This window comes from Paramisgurnus dabryanus, chromosome 7 (assembly GCF_030506205.2).
Source record: "Paramisgurnus dabryanus chromosome 7, PD_genome_1.1, whole genome shotgun sequence".
NCBI classification, from domain to species: domain Eukaryota; kingdom Metazoa; phylum Chordata; class Actinopteri; order Cypriniformes; family Cobitidae; genus Paramisgurnus; species Paramisgurnus dabryanus.
The window spans coordinates 36,945,594-36,959,214 of NC_133343.1; the positions used below are offsets into that span (position 1 = coordinate 36,945,594).

At 36.7% G+C, this 13,621-nt stretch overlaps 1 protein-coding gene across 9 annotated transcripts in view; it reads right to left on the reverse strand.

Moving 5' to 3' along the window:
- The window catches only part of chl1b (cell adhesion molecule L1-like b), a 116,805-nt gene that overhangs the window by 40,745 nt on the left and 62,439 nt on the right, over window positions 1-13,621 (reverse strand). For 7 of the 9 annotated variants that reach the window (XM_065279775.2, XM_065279777.2, XM_065279774.2 and 4 more), the window contains exons 2-5: window positions 8,671-8,862; window positions 6,063-6,080; window positions 3,513-3,621; window positions 1,009-1,199 (exon numbers count right to left, since the gene is read on the reverse strand). In XM_065279775.2, the coding sequence (XP_065135847.2) occupies window positions 1,009-1,199; window positions 3,513-3,621; window positions 6,063-6,080; window positions 8,671-8,770 (418 nt within the window). In that variant the 5' untranslated portion in view covers window positions 8,771-8,862. The remainder of the gene's footprint in view (window positions 1-1,008; window positions 1,200-3,512; window positions 3,622-6,062; window positions 6,081-8,670; window positions 8,863-13,621) is intronic. The other 2 variants (XM_065279778.2, XM_065279776.2) reach the window with 1 other exon arrangement.

A 13,621-nucleotide genomic window follows, 5' to 3' on the forward strand; every position in this document is an offset into this window, starting at 1 on the left:
GATTTAGAAAACAGAGCTTTTTTCAGCATATTTCAGAAATAACATTTAGAAATAACTTATGAAATTATATTTTAAAATATATATTTATTTTTTATGATTACGCTTAATGCCATCAAGGTGGATAAAATACTTAATATTTCTAATTTTTGGCACAATTGGTGGTTACACCATTTGACATTTTCAGGTTCATTCGGTCTTAACTTTCATAAAAATAGTGCAAATGTAATTTTTTATTGCATAAAATTAAATAAAAAAAACCCTATGTGCATCGAAATAAACCTGATGCATGCTTTAAAAACAAGTTTTTTAAAAGATTTTTTAATTTCTCATCTTGCCAAACCGTTTTGTTTAAATCAACCCAATACCAGTTTTAGCTATTGTGACCCTGTGTGTGAAATCCTGGTTAAAGTCTTTTGATCTTTGACACGACCTTACTCAGTCAATATTAAAAATAATATCAAGGTTATATTTCCAGAAAATGTTCTTTACATTATATGGGATGATTTTAGGTAGAAAACAATAAATCACAAACTAAACGACTAGCTGGGTTTTCACAGGCAGGGTCACAATCAAGTCACCATTAGGTGGCAGCAAAAGCCAGACTTTTCATTCTTAAAGCTTATTTGTTCCAGTTTCCAAAATAACGCATCAAACTTTGACTCCAATGGTACACGTCAACTGAATGAAGGATTGAAAACTGGTTCAGTAAATAATGATTCTTTGCCCTGGCTACATCTTCAAAGATTTATGTGAGCACATTGAGAATGTTACGTTGAAAAATGATGGAGAAAAAGAAGTCAAGTCATTTTTCACAGGGCCCTCCTGAAGGTCCATACACTCTTAGATGAAAGGGAAAGTAAAAACCTCCAGGGTTCCCATGACTTTGTAGCGGGCAAGTGAAATGGACCCCACTAAGGAGCATAGCGGTTGTCTCATTGGATATCAGACTCTAAATCACTTTGAAAGAATTGGTGTGAAACATACAGCACAAAGTTATACATTACTCACCGGGAACAATAAATTCAATCTCCTCTGACATGGCTGTTCCTAACTTGTTAGTTGCAAAGCAGCGATAAATTCCCAGGAATTCAGTAAGATTCTCATTATTCGGAATGATGAATGTTCCGGAGTCCTCTAACGTTTCCAAACTGGGATCCTGATATGGATCAAAGTCTTGACCGTTTTTTGTCCACGTGAATCTGAAAAATAGAAAACGGAGTGTTTAGAGTTAATCATGGCACAGCGTGCATGCTTTGAAATGTGACGAAAACATGCCAAGACCTTCACATTCAGGTTTTCAGACATCAAATGCTCGTATTAGACTTTGAAATGCTACTGGGATGTTTCTGATGTTGCAAGCTATTAATGATCCAGAAACCCTGCTGCATTTTTATGTTGATCCAGACTGGATTGTGCTGCTTGGTGTTGATCTAGACTGGTTTAACATGCTGTGCTTTATTGTACTAAAAGTCAACATACAGTAGCAAGATCTGAGAACTTTAGTCTCTTAATTCAACTCATTTCAAGCTTCACTACATTAAGCAGTGAATCAAGACAATCACTGTCAGACTGCAGAGAGACTCCTGTTGAGAATGATATGATTATGCAGAATCCACAGCTTTATTACTGCTGTGTTTTTTGGAATCAACCATTTGGTGTCTGTTCCTTTCCTACTGTATGTTTTGTGCAATAGATTATATTTATTCTGCATGTTTAATTATGCGAATGTCTGTTGGTTCTCCTAATAAAGGCCTCCACTTAGGGAGTCTTGCACATCTGTAAAATATACATATACATTTCTGCTCATAAATTTACATACACCTTGCAGAATCTGCTATATTAACAATAAAAATGCATTGGAAACAATGCCCTAATAAGCGATTTTACATAACAGATTGTCTACATTAAATAATAACTGAGAGTCTCTTTTGCTCTGAACTGTTGAACTACCCACAGTTTTTCAGAAAACAAAAACAAAACCCTAGGTCTCTCACATTCAATGCTTTTCTAACATCTTCTGCATATTTGACCCCCTTTTAAACAGTGGCTACATGATGTTAAAGGGAATACTCAACTTTCATAAACAATCCCCATAATTTACTTACCCCTATGTCATCCAAGAAGTTTGTCTTTCTTTGTTTTGTCGAAAATCTTTTTTTTTTTTTTTTGAGGAAAAACATGATTTCTAAGATTTTTTCCATATAGTGGACTGTAGTAGACCTCAATGGTTTATAGTTTTAATGCAACTTCAAACGTTCCCAAACGAGGCATAAGGGTCTTATCTAGCAAAACGATCATCATTTTTGCCCAAAAAATAAAAATATGCACTTTTATACCTCAACTTCTCATCTTGCCGTATGACGAGCCTTCGCGACCTTACGTATTACGTAATCACGTCAAAAGGTCATGTGTTACATATGTGAAACACACACTTGCGAACCATTTTAAACAATAAACTGACACAAAGACATTAGTTAGTATCTTTCCACATACAACAATGCCTGAACGTTCATCTTTCTCCACACTTGTAAACACTGTAGCGATAGTTTTGCATACGTCATGCCTGACCTTTCGACTTGATTTTGTAATACGAAAGGTCACGCTGGCACGTCGCACGGCTAGTGCAAAAAAATAAAGGTTGTGGTTCAAAAGTACTTTTTGGCAAAAATGACAATCGTTTTGCTAGATAAGACTCTTATGGCTAGGTTGGGATTGTTTAGAGCTCTTTGAATTGAATTTGCTTTGAAACTGCAATTTTAAACTGAATTGAAACAGTAAACTGCACTGGCGGCTCGTGACTGCTCATCCGATGGGCGCAAATTCAAAATAAGTGTTCGGAGTGTCATGTGTGTTGCTCGTGTTTTCAAAATATGTGTTTGTTGCGTCATGTGAAGTATGTGGATCACGTGTTTTGTCAAAATAAGTGCCTGCTGCACACGCGTCAAAACCGTTTATGATAAAAGAGACGCTCACGTTCACAAAATACACGCAATACACTCCCTTAACAGTAAACTCTGATTACGCAAGAGATTATGCAAAATCTGCATAAACCCTTTAGACGCGTCTGCAGCAGGCACTTATTTTGACAAGACACGTGATGCACACAGAATCTCTCGACGCGCAGAACACATATTTTGAAAAAAGGAACCACACACATGATGGGCTACATACATGTTGTGACGAACTTCGCATCGAGCGCCCTCGAAAAAAGAAGTCACCGGCTGCCACTGGTAAACTGTTGATGTCCACTATATGGGAAAAAACATTGAATGTTTTCCTCAAAAAACATAATTTCTTCTCGACTGAACAAAGAAAATAATAAACATCTTGGATTTTTAGCTTCAGAAACATTTTGAGCCCCTCCATTGCCTCACAGTGCTTTGGACCACTGCCTGTTTTCCCATTTCACCTAAACATATTTACACCCAAGTCCCCCCCCAGAACACAACATATGTTGACGACTAGCTATGTTGATGCACTGTCTGTCTTTCTCTGTATGTCTTTTTGCTTACTCTGGTACAGGGTTTCCCGTGGCCTCACACTTCACGGGGAAGCTCTCTTCGAAAGGAAAGGCGATCAGAGATGCAGGGGAGTGCTCTGTTATTGTAGGCAGCTGCTCCACTAGATAAACAGACAAGCAGATCACTCAGTACACTGTTAAGAAGGATTTGCAACATGCAGGATGGGCGATGTTAAATGCCTTATTGAACTTTAGGTTCACTCATAATGATTTTCTACCATCATGTCACCTGTTTCGATCAATGCATATAAGACTAAAAGTAAACAAAATGTTAGTCTAAGTATTGAGTCATTGATTGTGCTGTGGTTAAGGATTAGGAAATGGCAAATGATTTTATCCAATAATGTCAATGAGAGTTTGTTTAATAGCTTGAGTGTAAAAGTGAATATGCATGATATATTGTGAGCTTGATGGAGTAGTAAAATGGGTTTCTATTTATCTTATTGAAGTGGTTTGCTGGCTCTGTTGTTGAAGGGTTTGCCATGCCAAAAACACTCAAACCCGCCAAGTGTTTTGATTTGAATGAACGTTTCTTTACCACTCCCACAAAACCATGTTTGATATTTTTTCTAAAACTAATATGACTTTTTTTGGACATATTATAATAGTATTATTAAAGTACAATGGCATTGCCATTTGCACATGATTTTGCTAAGTAAATGTCAGCATCTCTTGGAACAACGGTCCTGCCAAATGCATTACATTTTAAACCAATCTGTACCCATAGCAGTTATCTACACTGTAAAAATGCAGCATTTTTTTCAAATCAACATATATTTTTAAGTTACTTTAAAGAGGACATATCATGAAAATCTGACTTTTTCATGTTTAAGTGCTATAATTGGGTCCCCAGTGCTAGAAAATCAAAAGATCAACCCAGTAACAGTTTTGTAAACCATTCTCTGCAAGCATGTGAAAAAAATCGGTCATTGAAATTTTGCTCCCCCTGTGATGTCAGAAGGGGATAATTCCGCCCCTTAATCTGCATTATCCAACCACAGCACTCCCATTTAGTGCAGAGATCAGCTCATTTGCATTTTAAAGGACACACCCAAAACGGCACATTTTTGCTCGCATCTACAAAGTGGAAATTTTAAGATGTTATAATAAATTATCTATATGGTATTTTGAGCTAAAACTTCGCATTCGTACTCTGGAGACACCAAATATTTATTTTACATATTAAAAAAGTCTTGTGAAATGTCCCCTTTACCTTAAAGGATTAGTCAATTTTCTTAAAAGAAAAATCCATATAATTTACTCACCACCATGTCATCCAAAATGTTGATGTCTTTCTTTGTTCAGTCGAGAAGAAATTATGTTTTTTGAGGAAAACATTGCAGGATTTTTCTAATTTTAATGGACTTTAATAGAGCCCAACATTTAATACTTAACTCAACACTTAACGTTTTTTTTCAACAGAGTTTCAAAGGACTATAAACGATCCCAAACGAGGCATAAGGGTCTTATCTAGCAAAACGATTGTCATTTTTAAAAATATACACTTTTATTCCACAACTTCTCGTCATGTAGATCCGGTCGTGAAGCGCCAGATGACCCTACGCAATACGTCATGACGTCAAGAGGTCACAGACGACGAACGCGAAACTCCGCCCCAGTGTTTACAAGCGTCTTGAAAGAGGACCTTTCCTACGTTGTTGTATGTCAACTGATACTAATTAATGTCTTTGTGTCAGTTTATTGTTTAAAATGGTTCGCAAATGTGCGTTTTATATATGTAACACGTGACCTCCCTACGTCACTACGCATTAACGTTAGGTCGCGCTGGACTTGACCTAGATGAAAAGTTGTGGTTTAAAAGTACATATTTTTTATTTTTCTTGTCAAAAATGACAATCGTTTTGCTAGATAAGACCCTTATGCCTCGTTTAGGATCGTTTATAGTCCTTTGAAATTCCGTTGAAAAAAACTGTTAAGTGTTGAGTTAAGTATTAAATGTTGGGCTCTATTAAAGTCCATTAAAATGAAAAAAACCCTGTAATGTTTTCCTCAAAAAACATAATTTCTTCTGGACTGAACAAAGAAAGACATCAACATTTTGGATGACATGGTGGTGAGTAAATTATTTGGATTTTTCTTTAAAGAAAATGGAATATTCCTTTAACAAATTAAGTTAAATAATTTTAATTTGTTTTTATGAGTTATGTCAACTTATCACAAGTCAAAACCTAAAATAGTAGGTTGAATTGACTTGCAAAACCAAGTTGTTTTAACTTTTTGCTTAATTTGTAAAAAAAAAAGATGGGAATAAATTGCAAGCCCCTATCCCAGTCAAGACCTAACCCCTAACCCTCAGAATCTGATTGGCTGTCAGGAATGTTGTTCCATGTTGACCCAAAGAAAAAAGTTTTTAAACACCAATATCAACTTCAATTTTGATATATTTTATGGAAGTGGTAAATGTTCCCCAAAAACAGAGCACATTTTTGCATTAATCATGATTTCCAAACCAAACGGATGATAATAGATGGATGAAAGTTGCTTATTCTAGGCATGGCTTGACATAACTGTGCAAACTTACTGTTTATGCGCGCTAAAACTAACAGATCCACCGCAGCAGGGAAACACAGAGAAACAAATGTGCAGGGGTTTGTTAGAACCGTATAGACATAACTTCAACAGAACTGATATCAAAACATAATTACATCCACAATCACGATTGAGGAAAAAAGTAGAACAGAATAACTTATAAACAGCATGTAATATCATTCAGGCCCTAAAGATATATAGTGAATAGTAATAAAAATACTTTGATCTGGTTGCCATGGAAACGGCGAACACATAGCCCTAGCAACAAATGATACCTGCTTTCGGCATGAGTGAACCTGCAATAGCAATACCTGGGGTTCAAACAGATGGTTGTAGGAACAGTGTGTTCAATATTCTTCTTGAGTGCATGGAAATAAGGCCAAATTGTGCACTTGGCAAACAATTTATTGGACGGCATGAAAGCATTATCAGTATAGAAATGTATGATTAACCCTTCTGATAAAACCAACTTGACTCTCTGAAGTATAAATTATTAAATTTCGGGGGGAAAATGCATTAGTGTCTGTTTTTTGCTTTAAAACAAGAAGTATTAATCATGGGCAATCTTTTTTGTTTTCCACCAACATGTTTTTGAAAGGTTTTGAGAGAGTCTTTTCATTACAGTAGAAGATGTTGATATTCCATACGGGTGAATCTCACGAAATTAGACTTATTAGGTGTCATGAAACATTTTGATAAAAAAGTAAATGCTATCAAAATAAGAAGCATAAAGTTACGAACATCTCTTCATGTACTATTTCGCACATGATTTCAAATGACATCATACAAACCAATTTTATGTTTTTTTCCACATTTAAGGGGAAATTTTTCATTACCGCAACATGTCTATGACTGGATTTGAGTTCTTTGACATGGAAATATTTATAATAAAAAAATAAAAAAAATTAAGTGTTATACTAAAAACATTTACAGTAAAGAAACATGTGGTATTTGGTGATCATTGGTAAATAATAAGGAATGTAAATGTGTCCAAGACAAATTTTCTCATCCTCCGCAAGAAATTGTTTAAGCCCTCGAGGAACTAACATAAAAAAAATGTTGGAAGATACATAATTGACTGTGAAACTCAAGATGGCTACCAGGTAAGCAGTTCTTATTTTTTCTCTCCAGATACTGTAAAAGTTAAACTTTTTTTTGTCATAGTACCTAGACAACTTTTTTGTTCTCATTAGCAAAACATGAGTTTGTAAATGCATATATTTAATGCAATATCATGTTGCGGTAATGATAATTTTTGATAATGATAATCTAAAAAATTTCAGTTCAGACCTTAATCTTATATGTGCAAAAAAAAATGGCTTCAAGGGCTTATTTAAAATTCTGATGCTGGACACCTTCTAAATCTAGATTTTGTGAGATTCACCCATACAATATTTACTGTCATCAACCATGATGAGTTTATGTTGTAAATAAATGATATGTAAAGTGGTCATTGATATCCAATTTGTAATGTAATATCAAACCCAGAATAAATAAAACAATTTTAAAAGATCAGTCCACTATGCATCAGATTAAATCAGCCTGACGTATAGTTTGTTTTTTATGCATTCACGAGTGAACGCACACAGTCGACTGCACAATCTTGTAAAGTATTGTTCATTTGACTCATACGCATACACAGATGCATGCGCGACCTACACATAAAAAGCATTTTGTTTATTGTACACTGTACACTGACCCGCGCAAAAAAATTTAACTATACTTCAGGCTTTAGATGAGTTGCTCTCGAGACTCTCATGGTAATTTGTACGTGTTTTATGTACAGCTAATTTTAGGGCTGTGATGATGCATCGCGTTTCCAATTAAAATTATTTGTCTATAATCGATTCTGAATTGCAATGATTGATAAGTCCTTATCAATCTAAAATCACTATGAGTTTGAGTCGTTTATAACGTGCATTTAAAAAAGCAATGTATTATCATGAAAATACCTGAAACAATTTAAAGAACGGCAATGTAAATATACTTAGAAACATTTCCTGGAACAGTGTTTGTAATGGTACTTCTACTGCAGCACAAATGGAGTTTCTACACGAGAGCGCCCTCTGGCTTTTGGATGTGCCGGCATTTCATAATGAGAAAACTTTGAGAAAAAAATTGTCCGATTAATCGTCCCAGTCCTAGTGAATTCACACAAATTGAATCGTACAAAAACGTACGATTGTTAGATAAAAAACGGGGTTACCTCTAAACCCAATGTCACGGGGCTAAAAACATAGATCATACAAAAACGTCCAAATTTGAATGTACAAAGTCATACGAATTGTCCACCTAATAAAATATGTACAAATCCTTGTGAGATTGGTGTTGGCTGGTTAAGCTGGTTTAAATTGATTTTTATTGTCTAATAGCATGGCCTTGCTGATAAGTCTGGTCAGCTTTGCTAGTTTAGAGGAGGTTTGACCGAGGAGATAACGATATACTGGCCAGACTAAAAGATTAGACCGCATTAAATCAGCTAATATATGCAACCCACCTCAAGACCTTTAACCACCGTATAGGCTGGGTTTTGTATCAAGCATTTAAAAGCCATAACAAAAAGTGCTACAGAAACACAGGAAATAATTAATTCGGCTTACCATCAAGTGGAATATCCAGGGCGTTAGTTTGATACCTGCAGCTAATATTAATACAAGAGCCCAAAAGGAGGGTCACTCCTATTTTCCATAACAACCGCATGACTGGTCACAGTTGAGCGGAGGATGACAGGAATACTGAAGACTTCCAGAAGTCAGTGCATCTCACTTGGATGCAGGCTGTGGTCTTGCTACCTGCACAAAACACAACAGAGTTCTTAGTGCCACCCAGAATAAGAATAAGAACACCCGTCGCTAGACTCCAAAACTTGTTTATGTCGCATGACTTTCTGTACTTTTCCAATGTGTGTGCATTTCAGATGCATCTGTGAAAGAGATCTCCATATTAAAGCTCTCTATCATCGAATCCCCGGAGACACGAATCATATTTCTGTAAATTGTTTGTTGGTGAATGTGTGGCAGCTCAATTTTTCTCTCTATCCTTTCGTAACACTGAATACGAAAAACGAAACCTTATAAAGATAAATAAACGGGCCTCCCGCAGTTATGCTAATGTGCAGCAGATGTTGCAAAAATTATTCAGAATTATCAATTCATGGAACTATAACAGTGACAGATTTTGGTTAGCTGGCTACAGTAGAGGGCTGGCAAATCACAATGCGTGCAGATGTGACTAAATAGTCAGCTATGAAGCGTTATCGTAACGGGAAGGATGAACTTTTGAATTAAATGTCAAGTTTTTTGCTATTAAAATCTATTTCTTGTAAAGCCTTTTGGTGATGTCATGTGAGGTAAGGGTTCAGTAGTTACGGTAGCTTTAACCTTTTGGAATCTGGCGCCAGCAAGACATCTTGAAGATTAATTGATGCCCATTTCCCCCTTGATTCATAACAATACAATAAAATGCCGTAGTTGGTCAGAAGATATTTAATGGAGGTCACCTTTCTTAAGTCTGCAATGATATTAAAGTGAACTGTGGAGCTGCTTTAAAGTACATCTGCATTTGTATAGGTGCCTGTAGGTCTAATAACTATAACTGGGTTTTGTCTTTACATTGCCAAGAAAACGCAGCTTTGGAGCACCTCAGAATTTTGTGGACATTAATACAGAGATAGATAAAAACTTTTCAAGCACGGTTTGAGGTTCCTCGGCTTACAGATTTCTTTAAAAGAGTGTCAAATATCCTATTTATGTACTGAAGGAACATTGACATCTCAAAGCAACTTGGTCTTAGTTTCTGCAGAAACTCTTAACTGCTAACTCAAAATCATATTAAAGGATTAGTCCATTTTCTTTAAAAAAATCCAGATAATTTACTCACCACCATGTCATCCAAAATGTTGACGTCTTTCTTTGTTCAGTCAATAAGAAATTATGTTTTTGAGAAAAACTATCCAGAATTTTTCTCATTTTAATGGACTTTAATGGACCCCAACACGTAACAGATTTAAAGCAGTTTAAACTTGCATTTTCAACGGAGTATCAAACGATTCTAAACGATCCCAAACGATGCATAAGGGTCTTATCTAGCCAAACGATTGTCATTTTTGACAAGAAAAAAAAAATGCACTTTTAAACCACAACTTCTTGTCTATTTTCGTGATGCGACAGCGCGACCTCACGCAATACGTCATCACGTCAATAGGTCAATAGATGTGTGGCGAAAGAGGGCCGTTCCGACGTTGTTGTATGTGGAATGATACTAATTAATGTCTTTGTGTCAGTTTATTGTTTAAAATGGTCCGCAAATGTGCGTTTCATATCTAACACGTGACCTTTCCACGGCATTACGCAATTACGTGGTCGCCCCGGCACGTCACAGGACCGGAGATAGACAAGAAGTTGTGGTTTAAAAGTGCATATTTTTTATTGTTTCGCTAGATAAGACCCTTATGCCTCATTTGGGATCATTTAGAGTCCTTTGATACTCTGCATTAAACTGCATTAAATCTGTTACGTGTTGGGGTCCATTAAAGTCCATTAAAATGAGAAAAATACTGGAATGTTTTCCTCAAAAAACATAATTTCTTTTCGACTGAACAAAGAAAGACATCAACATTTTGGAGGATATGGTGGTAAATATTCTGGATTTTTTTCAAGAAAATAGACTAATCCTTTAAGAACATAATGTTATAATTTAAGCAGTGTTGGGTGTAACTAGTTACAAAGTAACTAGTTACTGTAATAATATTTCTTTTTTCAGTAACTAGTAGTGTAAGGCATTACCCGTCTGAAAATGGTAATATTATTACAGTTTTCCCGAGCTAGTTACTTAAGTTACATTCGCCAGTAGCACCTTCATCACACAAGGCACAAAACACAGAGAACAAAAGGGAAGGGGAGGAGGGCGTGAATGGAACAGTGATTGGTCTAAGTTTGGCACGAGGTATCATTTACCATCACCGATTGGTCGACACCCGGCAGCCAGCAGCACAGAGCGGCAGCGGCACACTCAAAGACAGATCGGGAAAATGGAAGCGTCAACAACGGCAAGCTCTTTTTCAGAGGAAGGTTCCCAGCAACAGAAAGCTAGTTTCGACAGGTGGAGATTCAGTCATATTTTATTATGTTCAACGGAAGGATAATAACTTGACGGTGAAGTGCACACTCTTTAATGTTTCTCCAAACGCTGTGCCCCACGTCCAGTAGCGGGTAAGGAAGCCAGCATTTTCTTGGCCGTGGCTTGCCCAAATAAACATTCTTGTCCAGAAAAAAAATGTAACTAGTAATATAACTAGTAATATAACTAGTTACTTTCTCCAGGGAGTAATAAAGTAAAGTAAGGCATTACTATTTTTGAGAGTAATATGTAATACGTAATATATTACTTTTTTGAGTAACTAGCCCCAACACTGAATTTAAGACACTTTTTAAAGCTGCCCATGGGTTCTTCATAGGGGTTAGCAGGGGGGGCAGCTGAGGAACCCCAAATGGTTCCAGGAATATCTTTGACTTTTAACAATGACACAGATTTAATGTTGTATAAATGCAATGCAATATGTTGTGCCATCTAAATAAAATGCCCAAATTTAAAGGAATAGTCCATTTTCTTAAAAGAAAAATCCAGATTAATTACTCACCACCATGTCATCCAAAATGTTGATGTCTTTCTTTGTTCAGTCCAGAAGAAATTATGTTTTTTGAGGAAAACATTGCAGGATTTTTCTCATTTTAATGGACTTTAATGGACACCACAACTTAAAACTTAAAGCAACACTATGTAGTTTCCATGTAAAAATGACTTGCAGCTCCCCCATTTGGTTGAAAAGCGCAACAGTGCCTGGTATCAGACACTCTTCTGCAGGCAGGGGGAGGGGCGGGGCTGTGTGCTCTACCCTCCACCGCCACTTTCAGAGTGTGCTTGTAGCAGCTAGGAGGCTGCTCAGGTTGCACCAACAGTACAATTTGTCCATTTAAAAGTTGTTCTATCACTGAAATAATTTTAGAGACATTATTTAAAGGTAAAAAAACTACATAGTGTTGCTTTAACTCCACACTTAACACTTTTTTCAACGGAGTTTCAAAGGACTATTAACGGTCCCAAACGAGACATAAGGGTCTTATCTAGCGAAACGATTGTCATTTTTGACAATAAAAATAACAAATATACACTTTTAAACCACAACTTTTCGTCTAGGTCTGGTCCAGCGCGACCTAACGTAAATGCGTAGTGACGTAGGGAGGTCACGTGTTACATATATAAAACCCACATTTGCGGACCCTTGTAAACAATAAACTGACACAAAGACATTTATTAGTATCATTCCACATACAACAATGTCAGAACAATCCTCTTCCATCACACTTGTAAACACTGGGGCGTAGTTTCGCGTTCGTCCTCTGTGACCTCTTGACGTCATGACGTATTGCGTGAGGTCACGCTGACGCTTTCAGGACTGGATCTAGACGAGAAATTGTGGTTTAAAAGTGTATATTTGTTATTTTTATTGTCAAAAATGACATTCGTTTTGCTAGATAAGACCCTTATGCCCCGTTTGGGATCGTTTATAGTCCTTTGAAACTCAGTTGAAAAACACTTAAGTGTTCAGTTAATTGTTAAGTGGTGGTGTCCATTAAAGTCCATTAAAATGAGAAAAATCCTGCAATGTTTTCCTCAAAAAACATAATTTCTTCTGGACTGAACAAAGAAAGACATCAACATTTTGGATGACATGGTGGTGAGTAAATTATCTGGATTTTTTTTTAAGAAAACTGAATATTCCTTTAAGGTGCTAATAAGGAACGAGATGCTGCATCTCCTTTGCCATTCTTCCGGCATACCTGTACACTCGCTTCGGCACTTGCCAGCTAAAGTGGGCATTCCTGTTTGTCCTTTTATGCTCTCTGGCTTCTGCCTATGACGTCACACCCAACCATAGGTGTAGGCGTTCCCAAAGTGTCAGTTCTCTGACGCAGCCTGGAGTTCCCTCAAAAGGAACTGAATTTTTTGTGCACGCATTGAGGCAAATTTTTGGTTGTATGGTTCAATAAGTAACCTTTAACATCCAAAAGTGAATAAAATGGTAAGAAACAAATGGAGTGGCGAGAACCAGAAGGGCGTAAATGACATTTCACCAACTTTGCCGGAGGGCCAGAAAAAAAATGACCATGGTTTAATCTGACTTTGTGTACTAATTTCAATCTTTTATAGCTTTGAATTGATTAACTTTTCACTTGTGTCCATCTGGCAGCTGAAATAGCTCTTCAAAAGATTTCATTTGATATATATCTCCATTTCATCCAAAATGTCAGTAACGCCCTTCTGGTTCTCACTCCTCTAGATCAGGGACGGGAAACTTCGGTCCTGGAGGGCCGGTGTTCTGCAGAGTTTAGCTCCAACCATAGTTAAACACACCTGAAGCAGCCAATTAAGGTCTTACTAGGCATACTAGAAACTTTTAGGCAGGTGTGCTGAGACAAGTTGGAGCTAAACTCTGCAGGACACCGACCCTCCAAGACCAAAGTTGCCCATCCCTGCTCTAAATGGTTCTTT